The sequence below is a fragment of the Saimiri boliviensis genome, chromosome 5, assembly GCF_048565385.1.
Source record: "Saimiri boliviensis isolate mSaiBol1 chromosome 5, mSaiBol1.pri, whole genome shotgun sequence".
Taxonomy (NCBI): domain Eukaryota; kingdom Metazoa; phylum Chordata; class Mammalia; order Primates; family Cebidae; genus Saimiri; species Saimiri boliviensis.
The window spans coordinates 30846672-30871526 of NC_133453.1; the positions used below are offsets into that span (position 1 = coordinate 30846672).

The 24855-nt window shown below is 38.2% G+C and overlaps 1 protein-coding gene across 11 annotated transcripts in view; it reads left to right on the forward strand.

Annotated features, from left to right (window-relative positions):
• The window catches only part of KANSL1L (KAT8 regulatory NSL complex subunit 1 like), a 152128-nt gene that overhangs the window by 88919 nt on the left and 38354 nt on the right, over positions 1-24855 (forward strand). For all 11 annotated transcript variants that reach the window (XM_039469731.2, XM_010336371.3, XM_039469729.2 and 8 more), the window contains one exon: positions 3476-3680. In XM_039469731.2, the coding sequence (XP_039325665.2) occupies positions 3476-3680 (205 nt within the window). The remainder of the gene's footprint in view (positions 1-3475; positions 3681-24855) is intronic.

The window sequence follows — 24855 nt, forward strand, 5'->3', positions numbered from 1 at the left end:
ATAGGTACACTTTAATCTCAGTGGGAACACTAAGCCTTATTATTTATTGAAATATTAGTTTTCTTCTGGCACTTCTCCAGGAGATCTCTCTTCTCCTTAAAAACTTTTTTTAAAGACATCATTTAGCCAGGCCTGGTTTTGCACACCTGTAGTACTAGCAACTCAGAAAGCTGAGGCAGGAGGATCCCTTGAGCCCAGGAGTTTGAGGCTGCAGTGAGCTATGATTGTACCACTGTATTCCAGCCTCGGCAACAGAGGGACACCCTGTCTGAGGAAAGAAAGTAAGAAAGAAAGAGAAAGGAAGGAAGGAGAGAGAGGAAGGAAAGAAAGAAAGAGAAAGAAAGAAAAAGGAAGAAAGAAAAAGAGAAAGAAAAAGAAAGAGAAAGAAAAAGAAACAAAGGAAGAAAAGGAAGGAAGGAGGAAGGAAAGAAGGAAAGAAAAAGAGAAAGAAAAGAAAAAATTTTTTTGAAAGAGATAAACCTTATTTTATTTTATTTTTTTTAATTTTTATTTTTTTACAAGATGGGCTTTCACTATCTTAGCCAGGCTGGTCTTGAACTCCTGACCTCGTGATCCACCCACCTCGGCCTCCTAAAGTCCTGGGATTACAGCTGTAAGCCATCATGCCTGGCCAGATAAACCTCATTTTTTATTTTTTATTTTTAAAAAGAATGTCACATGATGATGGTGTCTTATATAGATTATTAACCATATCCTTGTCTTACACATATTATTATGTTCCTATTTTAGTTAATACTTAATTACCTGAATCATTATCTCCTGGGGAAAAGCATTAGGTTACAGAGGCACAGGATCAGGCTTGTGTTGTCTTCCTCAAAATTTTCTCAGGATTTTCCTTATATTTTGCTTTCAGTGAGGTTCATTGATTGGACCTTCTCATTATTGTTAATGTTTGAAGTAAGTGAATTTATCAGTGATTTACAATAACCATTTACAATACCCTTTATCCATTATTTATGGAAATTATTTTTGTACCAAATTAGCTTTGATGAGAATATGTAGTTTGCACATTGATTAGTAAACATATTTTACATCTTTAAATTTCCATTCATTCCTTTTTTATTTGAGGATAGATGTTGATGACACTTTGCAAGAATCCTTGTTAATCAGAAAGTGTTAGAATCTAAGGATAAATTGCCTGCAGTTGGGAACATAAGAAAAAGAATAAAACTGAACTTTTTTTCTCTGATAATACCTCAGCCACCTTAGAAACTTAAAATATGTATATACTGTAATGCACCACATAATGATGTTTTAGTCAACAAAGGACCACATATACAACAGTGGTTCCATAAGATTATAATGAAGCTGAAAATTTTCTATTGCCTAGTGACTTGTAGCTATGATAATGTTGTAGAGAATGCATTACTTTTTCTATGTTTAGATACACTAATACCGTGTCTATCATGTTACAGTTGCCTACAGCATTCAGTACAGTAACATGTGGTACAGGTTTGCAGCCTAGAAGCAACAGGCTATACCATATAGCCTAGGTGTGTAGTAGGCTCTACCATCTAGGTTTGTGTAAGTACAGCCAATGGTGTTCACACAAATACAGAATCACCTAATGACACATTTCTCCGAAGGTATCCTTGTTGTTAAGTGACACATGACTATGTAACAGTAACACAGATGATAAGCTTTCCAATTATCTTTAAACCAGCCTATGAACCTCTAGCCAGTTCATGAGTTGTGTCTTTTCATTTATAAGATGAGGGCTCATCTTCTTTGGGCTAATCCTTCTGTCAGGAGGGGAAAGCTAATGTCTCATTAACTACTAGAGTTGTAAATAGAGGTAAGTGTTAAGTAGGTCTCAAACTCCAGAATAAGCTTTTTAGTTTCCCTGGACACTTCCAGAGCAATGTCTTTTAAAGAGCCAATGTAAGTTCTGCCTAAAGGTGCTTCTGACTTGCTGGACAAAGAATCTTTCTTGATGCTGGATCTACTCCTACCTTCCTGGATCTTACGTCTCTTGACTTTACTACTTCTAATGCCAGCTAGCTACTGAAACCTGTTCTTGACCTTGACTCACTTCTATGCTAGCCACTTAGCCTCTTCAGTGCCTAACTTTATATTGGCTCTTCTGTATGCCTTCTGCTCCCCCTTGATATGACAGAAAGTAACATCCAACTGGGAGATTAGACCTGTTAATTTGAGAGAAGCATTATACTCTAAATCTTTCTTAGCCAGCAACCTGATGAAAGATTTTTAGAACCTTTTATTTACTGAGGCTTAAAGCATTCTTGCTAGAGCTCTCTGGAGACTTAAGATTTTAAAGGTGAAATAGTTGTCATCAACTATTTTTTTCTATGCTGGTCTGGCCAGTAATGTATAATCAATTATGTATTTGTTGAATGCATGATAGTCACCAAATGCCATATTTAATTCTATTTAGTTTTACCAACATAAGCCATTCAGACACTTTTATTTCTGGTTTCTCATTACTATGTAAAGCATTCTTGAATTATTTACTTTATCCACGGGCTAATATAATATTTTATAATAGCCACAAATGTGATTCAAAAACAATACTGCTATATAAAAATCATATTTTATATTTACTGATAAACACCAACTCTACTTAAACCAAATAGTATATTTAGATCTTATATATTGAACAGCAGTATCACATATAGCACATCTATTTGTTAGTATTAGAATATCAAATTGACTAGCTTTTGTCTACATAACTAATGTTGAAATTGGTACTTTGTAGGAACTAAAAAGCTTAATTATTGTATATATAATATAATAGTGCAAATAAAGTTAAATTTATGTGGCAGTGAGGGTTATCATGCTCCTGATGTTCTGATATTGTAAAATATTTGAAATATTTAAATATAATGTTTAAAAAATATAAAGAATAGATATAAAATTATTATGCTTCTTTTCATTTGTAGCTTACATGACCTATTTCATTATTTTATAATTGTAGTTTCTGTAGCATCTGAAGTTAAAAAAAAATCCTAAAATATAGCCAGGTTACAGCTCTGTTTCAAAATTCACTGAAATGTTATTAATATATAGTGCTTATATTAGAGCAACTGATAATGCAGTGATGACTTTAGCCCTTTTCCAAGCCTGGTAATCTATGTAATTTCATCATACACAAAAAGAATTTTATGAAATAACTCAAACACTGTAATTGACATGAATTATTGATTTACAGTCAGCAATTACATTATGCTAGTGAACTTGTGAGCATTTTCTAACTTAGGGGATATTTGTTTTGCAGGAAAAAAGAGATGTAAAAATGGTTTTCACAACTTGAATCTGTAATTTCCCATTAATACAAAATCTTTTACCAGTTGTTACTACAAAATTGGTTAAGATTAATACTCTTCTTTCTTAATAGATCAAGGCAACTTACATTTAGTTTTCTTTGTCTTTTTGTTTGTTTGTTTTTTTTTGTTTTGTTCCCTTTCTACCCCTTAATTATTTCATGGCATTTCAGTGCATCAGAGAATTTAGATGAGCTGTCTTCCTCCAGTAGCTGGTTGCTTAACCAGAAGCACAGTAAGAAAAAGAGAAAAGACAGGACAAGATTGAAATCTTCATCCTTGACTTTCATGAGCACATCAGCCCGAACAAGGCCACTTCAGAGTTTCCACAAACGAAAACTCTACAGATTGAGCCCTACTTTTTACTGGACTCCACAGGTAAGGCTGCCTTTAGGAAGAAAACATGATCAATGATTCACCATCAGCATATTTCATGTATGAGAAGATGTGGATTGTTATTTAGAATAACAGTTATTTTGAATAATTTCATGTAGAAAACTTACAAATATAGTTTATAAATGACATAGTAGATATTAATAATATTAAAGTGGGATTTAGTATTTTTTTAAACATTGCAAGCAGTATATTCTGGAACTTCTCACATCCCTGGTTAAAAAAAAAAATCCACTATTGTGCTTAAACTAATTTAAGAGAAAATAAAATGTCAAGGTAATTTTTAAAATGTACTGGCAAAGATAAGAAGGTAAACACACATGTACTACATAATTGTCTCATAAATATTTGCTCAGAAGAAGAAAATATGCACAGCTGTCAGTTATTTTGGAGGAAGTAACATTGCCTTCCTTTTTAGGTTTGGTATTTATTAATCTTGTTGAGCATTTCTTTTCCTTCTAGGACATAAGCAATACAATTTTGGATGTTCATGCTTACAGTTTTTACAAATTAAATATACTTTATTAGAAACATTCATTTTGAAAAGCATATTTTTCATGTGTGAACAAAATAATGATTATACTTCTTTAGTGTACTTCTAAACCAGCTGTGATGAAAGGCAAAACAAGTTACTTCTAGTTCTTGCTATATATGCTTCCCTGTCAAATTCTTTCAGATTTCTTAATATATTAAAGGAAAGAAATTATTGATACTATTATTTAATATTGATTTTTTCTGATTATCATTACATTATCTATTTAAATATGTTCGTATTAAAATAAAGATGCCTTGTTAGGAACCAATTTTAAGCTCTTTTATCAAGGTCCAATTATAAATAGGAATGTGGATGCTGAAAAATTAGCTTATATTAAAGGACTTTTCCTGCTGGGTGTGGTGGTTCATGCCTGTAATCCCAGCACTTTCGGAGGCCAAGGCAGGTGGATCACTAGAGGTCAGGAGATCAAGACCAGCCTGACCAACATGGTGAAACCCCGTCTCTACTAAAATACAAAAATTAGCCCAGCATGAAAAATACAAATTTTGCCCAGCACAGTATCAGGCACCTGTAATCCCAGTCACTAGGAAAGCTGAGGCAGGAGAATCACTTGAACCTGGAAGGCAGAGGTTGCAGTGAACCGAGATCATGGCACCACACTCCAGCCTGGGTGATAGAGCAAAACTCCATCTCGAAAAAAAAAAAAAAAAAAAAAGACATTTCCTGTTTAGTAGCTCAGATATTATTGAATGATTATGATACTAAGGTATGATACCCAAATTTGAAATCATTCTTTAAAAAATGTTTTGTTTCATCATTAAAAATATTTTTTTACCTAAGTTAACCTATGGGAACATAATTTTTATTTAAACTTTTTATATATGAAACCATAACTTATTTAATAATTTTGTTTAAAATTGCTATAAGCAATAGATAAATAACATTTTTCAAATGTAATTTTGTGACTTTATAGTCATAAATAGAATTATCTGTAGAAAGTATTTTACATGTGAATTGGCCATAGTATTCTGACTGGAAGAAATTCACTTAAATAATTTAAGTGATTTGCTAGATGTTACTAGAATAATATAACGTGTGCTTTGATAATGTAAAGACTGGCCTGAAAAGGTGTAAATATTTTAAGACTTTCAGTAAAGGACAGAACAAGTTGTAGGATTACTGTTACTAGTAGATTACTTAGTTTACCACATTTTAGCTACTACTATGCTAAGCAATTTTACTACATTATTTAACCATCAAGCATATAACAATTAGGTAATATTAATACCACCTTTAGATACAGAAATTGAGATTAAGAGTGATGAACAGTAAATTTGATTCCAAAGCCCATATTCTTTTTATAAACATTGATAATAACAAAAATAAACCAAATCTTTTGTGGGCCTGAAATTAGTAAAGACAGTATATTTCAAGGTTTCTAAGGTTAATAGGTATTAGGAAATATATAGAAAAAATGGGTTTTGAAAGATAAGCAGAGTTTTGAAGGTTATGGTGGAGAGAAAGAAAGGATTGTAAGTGAAAAAAGCGTTGGAGAATAGCAAATTCTGTGCCCCTCAACTTATCTCCCATATTGTCAGCCCAATAATTATTTGCCTTTCTAAACTTAATTTAAATGTCATATCTCTCAGGAAGCCTTCCTTGGTATCCCCAGAATGGTGTATATATATATAGTTACAGCACCCTGTTTTAATCTCACTAAGTTGAAATGTATTATACTCTTCTACAGTCGTTTCTGTTTCTGACTTTTCATTAACTGGTATGTTTTTGGAGAATAGGGACTGTATCTTTTTATTTCCAGACCTACAGGGCCTTGAAAACTACCTGTCTGATAGTATGTGCTCAATAAATAATCATTTAATGTGTTAAAGAATTAATGTAATGGAACGTAGGAAAATACTTAAAAAGCAATAGAGAATGGGAACGTGTGTGTGTGTGTGTGTGTGTGTGTGTGTCCTAGATTTGCCTACTGTAATGGTCTAGAATAGTGATATTCCACATACCATAGAACTTTTTTTTTTTCTTTATGGAAAGTCTTGAGAACCATAGAACTTTCTGAAGTGATTCAAATACTCTATAAATCTATACTGTCCAATATGGTAGCTCCCAGACACATGTAGCTATTGAGCACATGAAACATGGTTTATGTAATTGAGGAACTGAGTCCTTTTTCTTTCTTTCTTTCTTGTTTTTTTTTTTTTTCGAGAAGTCTTGCTATGTTGCCCAAGCTGGTCTTGAACTCCTGGGCTCAAGTGATCCTCCCGCCTTAGCCTCCCAAAGTGCTGAGATTACAGGTGTGAGCTACTGTGCCCATCTTGAATTTTTAATTTATTTTATTTTTATTAATTTTAATTTAAGTAGCCACATGTGGGTAATGGCTACCAAATTGGACAGCACAAATCTAGACTCAGACTTATCCTGATAAGCAATCAGTATGCCTGGCACTCATTTTGTTTTCTAATACCATTTCCTACTAAAAGGAATCGGGGATTTCTGGAGAAATGGCTGGTCTCCAGGGCTGGGAAAGAAAAGGTATGATTATCCTGGAACATCTTAATGTTAACAGAAAGCAAGGAAGTGTTTTTAAAAATGATAAAGGCATGTTGAAAGAACACAGAAGCTAGCTTGAAGAGGCCCCTACTGGCCAAATCTAGGACTATTTGTCATCAAAATAAATAAGGATAATATTAAACCACAGAAAAAATAGGAATCCATGAGTCCATACTGATGATAGATAGATAAATTGGGGAAAAGGAGGACTTTTCCATATGCTAGATGCTGATTAATAATTGTTGAATAAACAGTCGAATTAGAGAATCATTTTGCAATCATCATAGTAAAGATTGATTGGACAAGAATCATTAACAGGTAATAAATCTTGGGTCAGGGCTAAGGATAAACTTGATGAGGAACAAGATATTTGCATGATCTTAAAGCAAGGGTCCTCAATCCTTAGGCCACAGACCTATATTGGTCTGTGGCATGTTAGGAATGGACCACACAGCAGGAGGCAGGAGGTGAGCAGCAGGTGAGCTAGCCTTACTGCCTGAGCTCTGCCTCCTGCCAGATCAGTGGAGGCATTAGAGCCTCATAGGAACTCAAACCCTATTGTGAACACCAAAGATTGGCAGCAAGCACCAGAAGTTAGGAAATAGGCCTAACAGATTCTTCCTCTTAGTCCTCAAAAGAAACCAATCCTGCTGACATCTTGATTTGACATCTAGCATCCAGAACTGTTATTTAAGCTACTCAGTTGTGGTATTTTGTTATGGCGCACCTAGCAAACTAATACAGTGAACATTTTTGTCAGTAAGGTCTTTGTAGTTGCAATTAAGGATCTTGAGATGAGATCATTTTGAATTTAAAATAGTTCCTAAATCCAGTGATTTGTGTCCTTAGAAAGGAGAAAGAGATTTGAGAAGACAAATAGAAGACTTAGAGACAGAGAAGGCTATATGAAGATGAAGGCAGAGATTTGAGTTGGGCTTCCACAAGTTAAAGAATGTCAGAGACTGGGCTGGGCATGGTGACTTACACCTGTAATTTCAGCACTTTGGGGGGCCAAGGCAGGAGGATAACTTGAGGTCAAGAGTTCCAAACCAGCCTGAACAACATGGTGAAACCCTGTCTCTACTAAAAATAGAAAAATTAGCCAGGCATGTTGACAGGTACCTGTAATCCCAGCTACTTGGGAAGCTGAGGCAGGAGAATTGCTTGAACCTGGAAGGCAGTGGTTGCAGTGAGCAGTTATCCCACCACTGCACTCCAGCCTGGGCGACAGAGTGAGACTCCATCTCAAAAATAAAATAAAATAAAATAAATAAATAAATAAAAATAAAATAAAATCAAGGTGTTGGCAGAAAACATAAAATTTAAATATAATTTAATTTTTAGAATGCCAGGAGCCATAGAAGCTGAAAGAGGCAAGGAAGGATTCTCCCCTAGAGCCATCAGAGGGAGTATAGCCCTGCCAACACGTCAATTTCAGACTTTTGTCATTCACAACAATGAGAGGATTAATTTCTGTTGCTTTAAATCACTTGTCTAATGATAATTTATTATGGCAGCCCTAGGAAACTTTGTACAGAGTTTAGTGCCAGGAATTAAGGTGCTGATATAACAAATACTTAATGGTAGAAGTGGCTTTGGAACTGAGTAATGAGCAAAGGCTGGAAGAATTTTAAGGTACATGCTAGGGAAAAGCCTAGGTTTTGTGAGGGCTCAGAAGGAAGTGAGGAAAATGGAAAACAAAACTGTTGTTATCTTAGAGAATACATATGTCATCATAAACAGAATTTGCTAGAAACATGAATGTTAAAGGTGCCTTTGGTGAGGTTTCAGGAGGAAATGAGGGGCACTTATTAGAAACTGGAGGGAAGGCTATCCTTGTTATAAAGTGGCAGAAAACTTGGCTGAATTATATTCTACTGTGAAGTGGAAAACAGAACTTTTAAGCAACAAACTTGGATATTTAGCTGAGGAAATTTCCAAGTAGTGGGGGATTTGTGATCCTGTTTCTCCTTGCTTCTTATAGTAGAATATAAGATGAAAGAGATAAAGTGAGTAAGGAACTGTTAGGTTAAAAGGAACCAGAACTTGATGATCTGGAAAATTTTCAGGCTATTACAAAAAGTGATATAGCTTGTTCTGGAGATGACTCAGAGCATAGATAAACTTTTGCTGGGAAGGTTAGATATGTAACTCATGGATCCAATCAATCATCTCAGCAGAAGCCAAGAATAGAAATACGGTTACCCAGATAGAATTTTGGGGGAACACATTTGTCTTAATGACATGGATTTCCTTGACATATATGGAAATCCCACAAGGATTTTGAGAATTTTATACCAGAAGAAACACTACCAGCTTAGACCAAAAGGGGCAAAGACTAGACAAAATGAGAAAGGTTGTCAGATCCCCAAAATTTTAGAAGCAGGAAATGGATTGATAGAACTACTCAGTTGCAAACACATACTACCCACCAATAAAAAAGGAAAGTAAATCAGACCTAAATGTGAAAGGAAAACAGTAAAGCTTCTAGAAGAAAACATAGTTTGTCCTCAGGGTGGTTGACTTCTTAAACAGGATGCAAATATCACTAATCAGAAAAGACTGCTAATGGGCTTTGTTAATTATGAACTAATTTTCATCAAAGACAGCATTAAGACAGTAGAGGACACACTAAATGAGGACATTTGCATTCTCTCTCTCTCTCTCTCTCTCTCTCTCTCTCTCTCTCCCTCCGTATATATATATATTCAACAAAGATTTTATATCCTGAATATATGTATATATTTTTAAATGGCTGAAAAAACAAGACAAAAGATAAACAATTAAAAATAGGCATAAACACAGTTACATACTTTAAAATAGTGAAGTGGTAACTTTTGTTCTATGTATTTTACTACAATAAATTTTTTTTAAATAAAAAATATGCATAAACTTGAAGAGATATTTTGTAAAAGAGGGTAGAGGATATCCAAATGGCCAATATGAAAATGTGTTTAAAATCTTTACTCATCAAGGAAATGCAATCAATACTACATCTACTCTTTTTTTTCCTTTTTTGAGACATGGTCTTACTCTCTTTCCGAAGCTGGACCGCAGTGAAGCCATTTCAGACCACTGCAGCTCCAGCTTCCAGGGCTTAAGCTCTCAAAACAATTCTCCCACGTCAGCCTCCAGAGTAGTTGAGACGGCAGGCATGTGCCACCATGCCTGGCCAATTTTTTCTTTGTATTTTTTGCAGAGATGGGTTTTCATCATGTTGCTCAGGCTGGTCTTGAACTTCTGAGCTCAAGTGATCCGCCCACCTCGGCCTCTCAAAGGGCTGGGATTACAGGTGTGTACCACTGTGCCCAGCCTAACATACATCTATTCTTATGACCCAGCAATTCCACTCTTAGGAACTCAACCAGGAGTAATGAACATATATACACACAAAGGCTCTCCAGAGAAAGAGACCAATAAAATATACATAGATACAGAAGAGATTTATTATAGGAATTGGCTCACATGATTATAGAGGCCAAAAAGTTTCATAATATGCCATCTGCCAGCTGGAGAACTAGGAAAACCAGTGGTATAATTCAGTTCAAGGCCAGAGCCCTAGAACCAGCTGGAGGAGGATACCTGATATTAAGTCCTGGAGTCTAAAGGCCGGAAAACCAGGAGCACTGATGTCTGAGGGCAGGAGAAGATGAATGTCCCAGCTCAAGAAGAAAGGGAATTTGTCCTTCCTCTGCCTTTTTGTTTTATTTGTACTTTCATCGGATTAGATGAAGATGCTCTCTACTCAGTCTACTGATTCAAATGCTAATCTGTTTTGAAAACACCCTCACAGACACCCAGAAATAATGTTTACCAGCTTTCTGGGCGTCCATTCACCTAGTCAATCTGACACATAAAATTAACCATCACAGTGCTCTTAACAGCTTTACTCATTAAAGCCCCCAAACACAAAGCAATTTAAATGCCCAACAGCAAAATTGATATGTTTATACAGCAATAAAAAGGATGGACTACTGATAAAACAACAAAGATTTATCTCCTAGACAATATGTTGAGTGAAAGAAGACAGAACAGGCCTGGCTTGGTGGCTGATGCCTGTAATACTAGCACTTGGGAAGGCTGAGAGGGGAGGATCACTTGAGCTCAGGAGTTTGAGACCACTCAAGGCAAAAAGGTGACACTCTGTCTCTACAAGAAACAAAAAATAAATTAGCCAAGTGTGCTGGTGAGGACCCGTGGTCCCAGCTACACAGGAGGCTGAAGCAGGAGGCTTGCTTGAAGGAAGTTGAGGTTACAGTGAGCCGTGTCTGTGCCACTGCATTCCAGTCTGGGTGACAGAATCAGACCCTGTCTGAAAAAAATAAAAATAAAAAAAGAACTTACTCTGATAAAGACAAATAAAACTTACTGGTAATGATAGAAATGAGAACTGTAGTTACTTCATTGAAGTGTGGGGGAGAGTGTAGAAGTTGACCAGGAAAGGGCACAATCTAGGTTTTTGAGTTGGAAATGTTTCATACCCTTGGTGGTGGCTACCAGGAGATATACCTATGTAAAAATTCATTATGCTGTGTATCTTTTCCATAGACGTGGGCATGTGCCCCATGCTGCACATTCAGAGTAGCCTGTTCCTCTTCTTTTGGTCATCTATGGTTGCATAACAAACTGTCCCAAAACTTAGTGATTTAAAACCATTTTCTATTATCTTTCATGATTCTGTGGATTACCTAAGCAGTTATTCTTCAGCCTTGCTTAAAGTTTCTCTTAAAGTTGTAGTAAGATTGTTACTGGGGTTAGCCATCTGGATGCTTGGATGGGCCGGAATAGCTGGGCTTCTTTCACTCTCTGTGGCTCCCAAAAACGCAAATATAGAAGCTGACAGTTCTTCTTAAGACTTAATCCTAGAACTAGCACAGTGTTTCTTTGTTTAATTTCTTGGTTAAAGTGACTCAGTGTAGGATTTAACATAGGAGGGACTATACAAAGGCAAGAATACTGGGAGACATGGGTTCAGTGGAGCTGTCATTGAAACCTACTATAGTCCATCCTCTGGTTCCCCCTTTCATATGTAAAAACCATTTAAAGCCTTCTTTCCAAGACCCCTGATGTCTCAGCCCATTATGGCACTAGGCTTGGGCTTGAAGTCTTGGAACTCATCATCAAGAATCATGTCCATGGCTGGGTGCAGGGCTCACACCTGTAATCCCAGCAATTTGGGAGGCTGAGGCTGGTGGACCACTAGAGGTCAGGAGTTGGAGACCAACCAGGCCAATATGGCAAAACCCCATCTCTTCTAAAAATACAAAAATTAGCCGGACATAGTGGTGTGTGCCTGTAATCCCAGATAGTTTGGAGGCTTTGAGGCAGAGAATCATTTGAACCTTGGAGGTGGAGGTTGCAGTGAGCCGAGATCATGCCTTTGCACTCTAGCCTGGGCAACAGAGCAAGACTCTGTATCAAAAAAAGAAAAAAAGAATCATATCTAGACACTTCAATTGAGAGGTAGGTGTGGCTCTTCAGGTGTATGTAGTTCTTTGGGTGCAGCTCAAGTATAGTTCCTCTGGATCCAGAGACTTGAGAACTAAAGTTGTTATTTGCTATACACATACACAACATAAAATGGACACTGCCAGACAGGGGGAGGCATAGAGCAGTTTTGAAATATAACTAGGTACATGTTGTAGGTTTGTTGATTCGGATCCCTACTTCAGGAAGGGGACTTTTTTGTGGCTGTTGGATCTGCCCTCGGGGTTCTTGGCTGCATTCTGAATCACCTTTTCTTTTCCACAGAAGGGAGCCCCTGTTTGTATATATGTTTTCTCAGCCTGCTTCCTGCCTACAGAAGGCCCAGTGCCTTTTCATTTTGAGCTCTCTTTCATGATCAAAGTTCAATGTTTTAATACTTTGCTACTTCCATTTGAATCACATTAAGATACACTGTATTGGACAAGAATTATACTTGCAATTCTCCATCTTAGAGTTTGTCAAGGGCAGTGCCTTTAAGATACTTGGACTTTGCCATGGGGCAGTTACCTTGAGATACTTAAAAGCTCTTTTATCTACCAGAGATCACTGAGGCATGCCTGTAAGAGTGTTAGAAGCCCTCTGTCTAGGTGCCAGGATCTATGAACAGCCTCAGGCCTTCCTGAGATGTTAATGAAGGGTCTTACAGTCTCATCTTTGAGATCTTGACATTGACAGTTTTACTGGCAGTTCCCTGGATTTGATCTTTTACTGATACCATGTCTAACTGTGAAAACCTTTTGGTGTATGGAGTAGCTGGAAATGAAAAACAGTCTTATTTTTGAACTGAAAATTACTGGCTCTATTTTCTCGAAATTCTGCTTGAAAATGTAAGCTGCTGTTTTGTTTTTGTTTTTGTTTTTGTTTTTGTTTTTGTTTTTTTGAGACGAAATCTTGTTCTGTCATCCAGGCTGGAGTGCAGTGGCACAATCTTGGCTCACTGCAATGTCCGCCTCCCAGATCAAGCGATTCTCCTCCCTCAGGCACCCCAGTAGCTAGGATTACAGGCACCACCGCCATGCCAGGCTAGTTTTTGTATTTTTAATAGAGATAGGATTTCACTATTTGGCCATGCCGGTCGAACTCCTGACCTCAAGTGATCTGCCTGCCCAAAGTGCTGCAATTACAGGCTGAAGTCATTGCCCTCAGCTTAATAGCTTCTTTTGAAGATTATCCTACTCCATCCATACTTTATCATAGGCAATTAAATGAAACCATTTGGCACTTTGCACATTCTGCCTAGAAACCTTACTCCTTCTATACTCCACATTTTTCTAGGGAAGTGTTACACTAATTTTTTTTCTGTTTTTTTTTTTTTTTTTTTTTTTTTTTTTTTTTTTGTGGGGGGAGTGAGGGGGCGAGGTCTCACTGTGTCACCACCCAGCCTGGAGTGTAGTGTCACAATTGTAGCTCACTGCAGCCTCAACCTACCAGGCTCGAGCAGTCTTCCCAAGTAGGTGGTACAAGCATGTACTGACACACTCAGCTAATTTTTCATTTTTTGTAGAGACAGGGTCTTTCTATGTTGCTTATGCTGGTCTTGAACTCCTGGGCTCAAAAAAGTGATCCTCCTGCATTAGCCTTCCAGAGTGCTAGGATTATAAGCATGTGCCACTGCACCTGGCCTAATTTTTCTACTAGAGCAATAAGATGGAAGAGATAGAGGTATACCAATAGGAATAATTATTTAGAATAATGATTGGCAGTGGTTTTGATCCCTTTGCTAGAACAGATTAATAAAAAGCATAATGTTATGCATTTTTACTTGACTTTGCTTATTTTACAACACTAACGATAATGTCAAATAATATTTATTAAGCAATTATGGGTCAGGCATCATTTTATCTTCTGTTTTAGTCCATATTCATGCTGCTGATAAAGACATACCCGAGACTGGGTGATTTATACAGGAAAAGAGGTTTAATGGACTTACAGTTCTACATGGCTGGGGATGCCTTACAATCATGGTGGAAGGCAAGGAGGAGCAAGTCATGTCTTATGTAGATGGCAGTAGGTAAAGAGAGAACTCATGCAGGGGAACTCCTCTTTTTAAAATCATCAGACCTCATGAGACTTACTCACTATCACAAGAACAGCAAGGGAAAGACTTGCCCCCGTGATTCAATTACCTTCCACTGATCCCTCTCACAACATATGGGAATTCAAGATGAGATCTGGGTGATAACACAGCCAAACCATATAATTCCAACCCTGACCCCTCCCAAATCTCATGTCCTCATATTTCAAAACCAATCATGCCTTCCCAGCAGTCCTCCAAAGTCTTAACTCATTTCAGCATTAACATAGAAGTCCACAGTCCAAAGTCTCATCCAAAACAAGGCAAGTCCCTTCCACCTATGAGCCTGTAAAACCAAATCAGGTTAGTTGTTTCCTAGATACAATGAGGGTACAGACATTGGGTAAATATGGCCTTTCCAAATGGGAGAAATCGGCCAAAAAAGGTGTGGGGGGCGGGGAGCTACAGGCCCCATACGAGATGAAAATCCAGCAGGATAGTTAAATCTTAAAGCTCCAAAATGATCTCTTTGACTCCATGTCTCACATCCAGGTCACACTGATGCACGAGATTGGCTTCCATGGCCTGGGGCAGCTCTGCTCCTGTGGCTTTGCAGGGTATAGCCTGCCTCCTGGCAGTTTTCATGGGCTGGCGTTGACTGTCAGCAGATCTACCATTCTGGGGTCTGAAGGACAGCAGCCCTCTTTTCACAGCTCCACTAGGTGGTGTCCCAGTAGGGGCTCTTTGTGGGTACTCTGACCCCACATTTCCCTTCTGCACTGCCCTAGCAGAGGCTCTCCAGGAGTGCCCCACCCCTGCAGCAAATTTCTATCTGGACTTCCAGGTGTTTCTATACATCTTCTGAAATCTAGGCAGAGGTTCCCAAACCTCAATTCTTGACCTCTGTGCCCTTGTGGGCTCAACAGCACATGGAAACTCCCAAGGCTTGAGGCTTGCAACCTGTGAAGCCACAGCCTGAGCTCTGTGTTGGCCTCTTTCAACCATGGCTGGAGCAGCTGGGACACAGGGCGCCAAGTCCCTAGGTTGCACACAGCACAGCAACCCTGGACCTGGCCCATAAAATCACCTTTTCCTCCTAGACCTCTGGGCCTGTGATGGGAGGGGCTACTGTGAAGACCTCTGAAATACTGTGGAGACATTTTCCCCATTGTCTTGGGGATTAACATTTGGCTGCACATTACTTATGCAGCTTTCTGTGGCTGGCTTGAATTTCTCCCCAGAAAATGGTAAATAGGATTTTTCTGTTGCATTGTCAGGTTGCAAATTTTCTAAACTTTTATGCTGTTTCCTTTTTAAAACTGAATGCCTTTACCAGCACCCAAGTCATCTCTTGAATGCTTTGCTGCTTAGAAATTTCTTCTGCCAGATATCTTAAATCATCTCTCTCCAGTTCAAAGTTCCACAGATCTCTAGGGAAGGAGCAAAATGCCACCAGTCTCTTTGCTAACACATAAAAAGAGTCATTTTTGCTCCAGTTCCCAACAAGTAACTCATCTCCATCTGAGACTATCTCAGCCTGCATTTCACTGTCCATATCATTATCAGCATTTTGGTCAAAGCCATTCAACAAATCTCTAGGGAGTTCCATACGTTCCCACATTTTCCTGTTCTCTGAGGCCCTCCAAATTGTTCCATCCTCTGCCTGTTACCCAGTTTCAAAGTCACATACACATTTTTGGGTATCTTCTTAGCAGTGCTCCACTCTACTGGTACCAATTTACTGTATTAGTCTTTTCATGCTGCTGATATAGACATACCCAAGACTGGGAGGAAAAAAGAGGTTTAATGGACTTATGGTTCCACATGGCTGGTGATGCCTCACAATCTTGGTGCAAGGTGAAAGGCACATCTCACATAGTGGCAGACAAAAGAAGGCAGCTTATGCAGGAGATTTCCTCTTTTTAAAACCATCAGATCTTATGAGACTTATTCACTATCACAAGAACAGCACAGGAAAGACCCACCCCCATGATTTGATTACCTCCCCCCCCCCGTCCCTCCCTAGGGAAACTGAAGTACAAAGTGGAATGAAAAGATACACATATTTAGCACTGTTGAAATCAATATAAATAGAAATTTGGTAGTTTTCTCTTAAGTGTTAATGATGAATCTTAACATTACTTCTTTCATAAGCTTGATTTCTACATCTGATTTGAATCTTTTATGGGTTTTTCAGACTGTTTCTTTCTGTGACTAGCCCATATTAACAATGGTTAAAACATCACATAGTAGTCAGGCACAGTAGCTCATGCCTGTAATCCCGGCACTTTGGGAGGCTGAGGTGGGTGGATCACTTGAAGTCAGGAGTTCAAGACCAGCCTGACCAATGTGGTGAAACCCTGTCTCTAATAAAAATGTTTTTTAAAATATCAGCCGAGCATGATGACAACCATCTGTAGTTCCAGCTACTCGGGAGGCTGAAGCACGAGAATCGCTTGAACCGAAGAGGCAGAGATTGCAGTAAGCCAATATTGCACCATTGCACTCCAGCCTGGGTGACAGAGTGAGACTCTGTCTCAAAAACAATAACAACAAAACAAACCAAAAAAAACTTCACATAGTTTCTAAGGCTATTCAACAATGTTTGGCTCTTTTATTCTAAGAGGATCACATCTTTTGCTGTCTAAACCAGTTTATTCATTACTGGGACAGTTTATGCTCAGAGAACCTGTGCTGTTTTGAACTTGATAATGTTGCCTTATCTACCTAGAATATGGATGTATCTTTAGATACAGAAAATACACTGGTAGGCATAGCTAGATAAGATGTGAATATGTTCTTCAGAATAATACTCTAGTATAATTCTTAAAACTATAAATGTAGCTAATAGCATTCTTTAAAATTTCAATTGCAATCAATAATTTAAAAAATGTTTATCTGATCATAATATGCTTCTTCAGCTCTTTCTTGATCGTCTTTATACCCAATTACCATGCAACCATAGACCCTATATTATCTCAGCCTTACAAAACAGAAGCCACCCTGATTAACTCCTAACAAAGGAAGTTCCCTTTCCCACTGGGAAAGGTGAACAGAGGCCTCTGGCATCCAGGATTAGAATTCCTAATACAGTTTCTATAGAAGAAGGTTGTAGTGATTGGACATACAAATAGTTTATATAGGAAGCTAATAGTTATATATTTTGAATTAGGGCAGTCTACTTATTGTACTGTAAGATTTTAGTTAATAAACCTAAATGTTTAAACAAGAATAAGTCAAGAAATGTATTCAATCACTTAGATCAGAGGTTGTTTTATGTGAAATCAATAAAAGTAGAGATGGTTGGTTGAAGGTAGGGAAAAGCCCAGAGTTTTATTTGGTCATGCTCCCAATCACTTTCCTCCATATTGGGGGTGGGGAATAGCAGTGGTGATTACTTCTCTATTAATACTTGCAGCCTTAGAGCAGTAGTAAATAAATCGATATAATATAAATATCAGAAACATGACCAAGGCAGAAGTTTCAAATAAATGAAACTTTATTTGCAGGATGCGCACTTACCTTTTATTATCCCCCTCATGGTGGTTCCCACCTGTCTGGTATGTAGTGATTTTATGGTTGGTTCCTGTTTGTTCATGGTATTCTTCAAATTACCCAACTTTTTTCTTTTCCTCTTCTTATTTGTACACAAAATATAACTGGCCTGTTTTGTTACTAGTGGACAAGTCTCTGGTAAGCTGTTTACCAATGATACGGTTAATCTGAAGAATGCCCTTTGCATGTTGAGAAGCTGGTCTTGCAGAAGTAGTAAATTAAATTCAAAATGGTCACATTAAGACTATGGAATGTTGGATGGGAAACTATTTAGAGCAGGAGAATTTTTAATGAATTTTAGCATGTAATCCACAAGCCATTTCATATTTATGAAAACAGCTATAGTAGACCTAACATGTATAAATTGAAGTAAAATTAATAATGAATATTACAACTTTTATGAAATGAGGCAGAACTATTCCCATTTTAATTTGTTCATCTGTGATCTTTTATCTATCTCCTATGGCAGATTTGCAAAAGTAGTGTTTGTAGTCTGTCTCATCATTTTTATTTAATAGATTCTTAAATCATAATGCTGAGTGGCTGAGTGGTTTAATAAAATAATCCAGTGGTATGAATTAAGGTATATATTATAATTTCATTTGAAAGTTTTCATTTCTTTTTTAAAATGTGAATGATTAGGTTTCTAAACTTTATGTGAATGCAGGCTACTGTTTTGAACAAATAAAAGATTTAAAGAAAAATAAAGATATCATCTCATAGAAACTTAAATTCTTACTGGACGCTGGACATGATAGCTCACACCTGTAATCTCAGCACTTTGGGAAGCTGCGGCAGGTGGATCACCTGAGGTCAGGAGTTCGAGACCAGCCTGGCTAACTTAGTAAAACACCGTTTCTACTAAAAATACAAATAATTAACTGGGAGTGGTGGCTCATGCCTGTAATCTCAGCTACTCAGGAGGCTAAGGCAGGAGAATCGCATGGACACGGGAGGCAGAAGTTGCAGTGAGCCAAGATCACGCCATTGCACTCCAGCTTGGACAACAAGAGCAAAACTCCTTCTCAAGAAAAAAAAGTTACTTAAGTAGTATTTTTATGCTGCTAGGAAGCCTACTATTTCTCTTCCATGTCACACCTACTTCATTTCACCTACTGAAGCATCTGCTTAGACAATGGGAATTATCTTAGCTGAGGATTTCCTTACCTTGCTGTAACAATTTGGTACTCCAGGGACTTCTTTGGGTTGACTTGGAGAGATAAATTTATAGCATGTATAACATATATCTGTGAGAAAATATGCTTTATACAATTGTAGACAAATTTGGAAGGTACCAAATTATAAAGAGTCTAAAAGTTATTTCTTGTGGAGAGGCAGCACATTTTAGTGTTTTCATGCCTGAGTTCTGGAAGATACACTGGATTATAGTCCTTGTTCTACTTCTTCATAATAGTGTGTGGTATTGTGCCAATTACTCACTACTTTGTTTTCCTCGTCCATAAAAATAGGGCTACCTTCACATGGCTGCATTCAACTGGAGGGCCAGCTGTGCTGGAGGAAGTGGGACTCAGTTGCTCCTCTGGCAGGTGGTGCTGGCTGTTGGTTGGGGCAACTCAGTTCTCCTGTGGCCTCTCATGCTGCCTGAGCTAGAATGTCTTCCTTCCATGGCACCTAAGGCCAGCGCTCCAATATGACAAGGAGGAAGTTACAAGTATCTTGAAGCCTAGGTTCCAGACTTTTTTTTTTTCTTTTTTGGAGGCAGACTCTCACTTTCTCTCCCAGGCTGGGTGCAGTATCACGATTGATCTCAGCTCACTACAACCTCTGCTTCCAGGGTTCAAGTGATTCACATGCCTTAGCCTCCTGAGTAGCTGAGATTTCAGACAGGTGCCACCATGCCCAGCTAACTTTTATATTTTTAGTAGAGATGAGGTTTCACCGTGGTGGCCAGGCTGGTCTCAAATTCCTGGTCTCAAGTGATCTGCCCACCTTGTGCTGGGATTACAGGTGTGAGAACTGCTTAAACAACATAATTTCTATTGCATTCTATAGGACAAAGCAAGTGACTTGGCCAGCCCAGATTCAAAGGGATGGAGAAATAGGGGCCTGCACCGAGAGATGGAATTTGCAGCAAAGGGGAAATTGCAGCAAAGGGGCATACATACACACAGGGATGGAAGAAATTTGTGAACATTACTATTAAATAATCTTTGCCTTGAGGTCTGTTTTGGGACACAAGTACAACACTAAATGAAGACATTGGCTGAATTAGCAATGGAGGATTAAAAAAAGGCTACCTTTTAGCCTTTTTTCAAATACATTTGAAAGATACTTAGCTCAGGCCTGGCACAATGGCTCATGCCTGTAATCCAAGCTTTGGGAAACTGAGTGAGGCAGGCAGATCACTTGAGGTCAGGAGTTTGAGACCAACCTGGCCAACCTGGCAAAACCCTATCTCTACTAAAAATAGAAAAATTAGCCGGACATGGTGGCACACCTGTAATCTCAGCTACTTGAGAGGCTGAGGCACAAGAATTGCTTGAACCAGGGAGGTGGAGGCTGCAGTAAACCAAGATTGCACCACTGCATTCCACCCTGGGCAACAGAGTGAGACTCTGTCAAGAAAAAAGAAAGAAAGAAAGATACTTAGCTCAATGCCTGGCATATAAATCCTCATTAAGTGTGAATGATGCTGATGATTATAATGATTCAATGATTAGGACAACATCAGGGAATCAGTGATGGTTTTGGTGTGGAGGAGTGAAATGATAAAAGTATTACTTTTGAAAGATTAACTTGGTGCCTTGGACAGTACAATTTGCAGTGGGAAGAGACTGGAGGAACAGAAATCAGTTAAGAGAGGCTGGGCATAATGGCTAGGCGAAGGTTCCCAAACCTCAGTTCTTAACTTCTGCACAGGCTCAACACCACATGCTCAATACCACATGTAAGCTGCCAAGGCTTGGAGCTTGCACCCTCTGAAGTAATGGCCTGAGCAATACCTTGGCTTCTTTTAGACATGGCTGGAACTGAAGTAGCTGGGATGCAGGTACCATGTTCCAAGGCTGCACAGAGCAGGGGGGCCCTGGGCCCGACCCACAAAACCATTTTTCCCTCCTAGGTCTCCAGGCCTGTGATGGGAGGGACTGTGAATGTTGCTGATCTTCCCTGGAAACATTTTCCTTATTGCCTTGGTGATTAGCATTCTGCTTCTTGTCACTTATGCAGATTTCTGCAGCAGGCTTGAATTTCTCTCCAGTAAATGGGTTTTTCTTTTTTACTGCATTGTCAGGCTGCAAATTTTCCAAACTTTTTTTTTTTTTTTTTTTTTTTTTGAGACGGAGTTTCGCTCTTGTTACCCAGGCTGGAGTGCAATGGCGCGATCTCGGCTCACCGCAACCTCCGCCTCCTGGGTTCAGGCAATTCTCCTGCCTCAGCCTCCTGAGTAGCTGGGATTACAGGCACACGCCACCATGCTCAGCTAATTTTTTGTATTTTTAGTAGAGACGGGGTTTCGCCATGTTGACCAGGTTGGTCTCGATCTCTCGACCTTGTGATCCACCCGCCTCGGCCTCCCAAAGTGCTGGGATTACAGGCTTGAGCCACTGCGCCCGGCCTTTCCAAACTTTTATGCTCTGCTTCCTCTTGAATGCTTTTCCACTTAGAAATTTCTTCCACCTGATACTCTGAATCATCTTTCTCAAAGTCAAAGTTCCACAGATTTCTAGGGCAGGGGAAAAATGCTGCCAGTCTCTTTTCTAACACAGGGCAAGAATCCCCATTATTCCAGTTACCAACAAGTTCCTCATTTCCATCTGAGATCACCTCAGCCTGGACTTCATTGTCCATATCACTATCAGCATTTTTATAAAAGCCATTCAACAAGTCTTTGGGAAGTTCCAGACTTTCCTACATCTTCTGTCTTCTGAGCCTCTAAGCCTCTAGGAAGGTCCAAACTTTCCCACATTTTTCTCTTCTCTTCTGGGTCTTCTAAACAGTTCCAGTCTCTGCCTGTCACCCAGTTCCAATGTCACTTCCACATTTTCTGATATCCTTATAGCAGCACCTCACTCTCTGCAGTACCAATTTACTGTGTTAGTCCATTGTCACACTGCTATAAGGACATACCCAAGACTGGGTCATTTATAAAGGAAAGAGGTTTAATTGACTCACAGTTCAGCATGGCTGGGGAGGCTTCAGGAAACTTATAATATGGAAGAAGGGGAAGCAAACATGTACTTCTTCACATGGCTGCAGGAAGAAGTGCTGAGCAAAAGGGGAAAAGCCCCTTATGAAATCATCTCAACAGAACTCACTGTCACGAGAACAGCAGCATGGGGGTAACTACCCCTACGATTCAGTTACCTCCCACTGGCTCCCTCTCATGACGTGGAGATTATAGGAACTACAATTCAAGATGAGATTTGGGTGGGGGCACAGCCAAACCATATCACTGATGTATAGAAACACAACTGATTTTTATGTACTGATTTTGTACTCTGCAATTTTTCTGAATTCATGTAATAGACATAGTAACTTTGTTTGTTCTTCAGGGTTTTCTGTATCTAGGAACATGTCATCTACAAATAGAGTATTTTCTTTCTTTCTTCTTTTTCTTTTTCCCTTTCTTCTTATCTTTCCTTTTCCCATTTCCCTTCCTTTACCTCTTCTTTCCTTTCCCTTCCATTTTCCCTTTCCTACCCTTCCCTCTTGTCTTTCTTTTTATTTCTTTTTCTTGTCTAATTGCTCTGGCTAGAACATCTAATGCAATGTTGAATATCAGTACCAGATCTTAGAGGGAGAGCTTTTAGTCTTCATCATTGAGTATGATATAAACTGTTAATTTTTCATATATGCCCTTTATCAGATTGAGGAAGCTCAGTCCACATGTTTGTGAATGTATCTCTTAGAATCCCAAAAGTTGCATTGCTAGGATAGAGAGTATGTACATTTATAATTTTTTTTTTTTTTTTTTTTTTTTTTTTTTTTTTTTTTGCCAAATTGCCCTCAATAGAATTGAACCAAATTACATTCCCACCAGCAATGAAGGAGACTGCCTGTTTCCCAACATCTTTATAACACAGTAAATTATTTAAAATTTGGGCTTTTTTGCCAATACAATACATAGAAAATGGTGTTATAGTCTAGTTTCAATTTACATTTATCTTAGTATGAGTTAGATTGACTATTCTTTGCATATCTTTAAGAGCCATTTTATTTTCTTTCTGTAAGCTGATTATATCCTTGGCTTATTTTTCTGTTGAGGATTTGTTGCCTTTTTCATATTGATTTATAGGAGCTCTTTATATTAGAAAAATTATATTTTATTACATTTTTTGATATATACATATATATTAAGGAAATTTGCTCGTTTTTGGTGACCTTTCTTCACAGTTTGTCTTGTCTTTGATTAATGTTTTCTTTCTATGCAGAGGCTTTTTTTTTTTTAAGTGATTGAATTTATCAACCTTTTTATTATACTTTTTGGGTTTTGAGTGAGAATCCAAAATTTCTTCCTTATTTTGAGTCACAAGATGATTATCTTGTATTTTCTTTCTGTTCTTTTGTTTGTTTGTTTTGACATGAATCTCAGTTTGCTTCCCACGCTGGAGTGCAGTGGTGCAATCTCGGCTCACTGTAGCCTTCGCCTCCCAGGTTCAGGCAATTTTCCCTCCTCAGACCCCCAAGTGGCTAGGATTGTATTTTTAGTAGAGACAGAGTCTCACCATGTTGGCCAGGCTGGTCTTGAACTCTTGATTCAAATGATCTGGCCACCTTGGCCTCCCAAAGTGCTGGGATTACAGGCATGAGCCCCTACATCTGGCCTGTTTGTTTTCACTAGAGATTATTTCATTGTCCAATATTACTTGTTCAGGAAAAGTTTGGAAGGACTAAACAATCCATTGTAATCCAAATGATACTTCACCTATGACCAAAAAAATTTGGTCTTCAGGCCTTTAAATATTACCTTATAAAAGCATTATACACATTGCATTTAAATGGCCATAGTTCTTAGTATGCTCTCATTCATGCTTCCCCTTCATATTGATGAACATAAGGTTAGTTAGCAACTGCTTAATGTGAACAAAACTTAAGGGATACAGAATTCCACTAGGGTAAGCCTGCAAGTTGACAAGTCCCATGCATATATGCAAAGCCAATGTATGCAAAATTTCTAGTCTTTCCATTCAGGAAGAACTCTTATTGAGGAAATAGACCCTCATGTACAATAGCAGAGGCATATACAGCTATTTAAAATAGTCTACTTATTACATCTTTCCTTCTTTCTTTTCTTCCCTCCCTCCTCCTATCTTACAAAGAAATATTAAGTACCTGCCATGTGCCACACAGTGCCTAGGTATTGGAGATACCATGGTGAAAATGATAGAAAGAGTTCCTACCTTCATGGAGCTTATATTTAATTGAGAAAAAATGTGTAAATGTTAACTAATTCTGTGTTTTGGGCGGGTGGAAATAGAACTGAAGTAAGGAGATAGAGAATTCTAGGAGAAAGGAGTTTATTTTAAATAGGAGAGTCAGAAGTCCTTTCTGGAATAACTGATATTTGATTAGGGACTTTATTGAAGTGAGGAGGGAACAGACCACACAGAGATCTAAAGTTAAGTCATTTCCAGTATATCCAAGTCATTAAACAGATGAAGAAAAGCCCATGGCAAGAAAGAGAATATATCTGACCTTGGTAGAAATTAACAATTTAAAGAACAGAAAATAACTTCCAGAGCAGCCTGTTACACTAAAGAAACAATCATGAAACAAAAACAATCCTTTGGATATATATCCAGTAATGGGATTCCTGGGTCAAATGGTATTTGTATTTCTAGATCCTTGAGGAATCGCCACACTATCTTCCACAATGGTTGAACTAATTTACACTCCCACCAACAGTGTAAAAGCATTCCTATTTCTCCACATCCTCTCCAGCATCTGTTGTCTCCTGATTTTTTAATGATTGCCATTCTAACTGGCATGAGGTGGTATCTCAATGTGGTTTTGATTTGCATTTCTCTAATGACCAGTGATGATGAGCTTTTTGGGGGGATAGCATTAGGAGAAATATC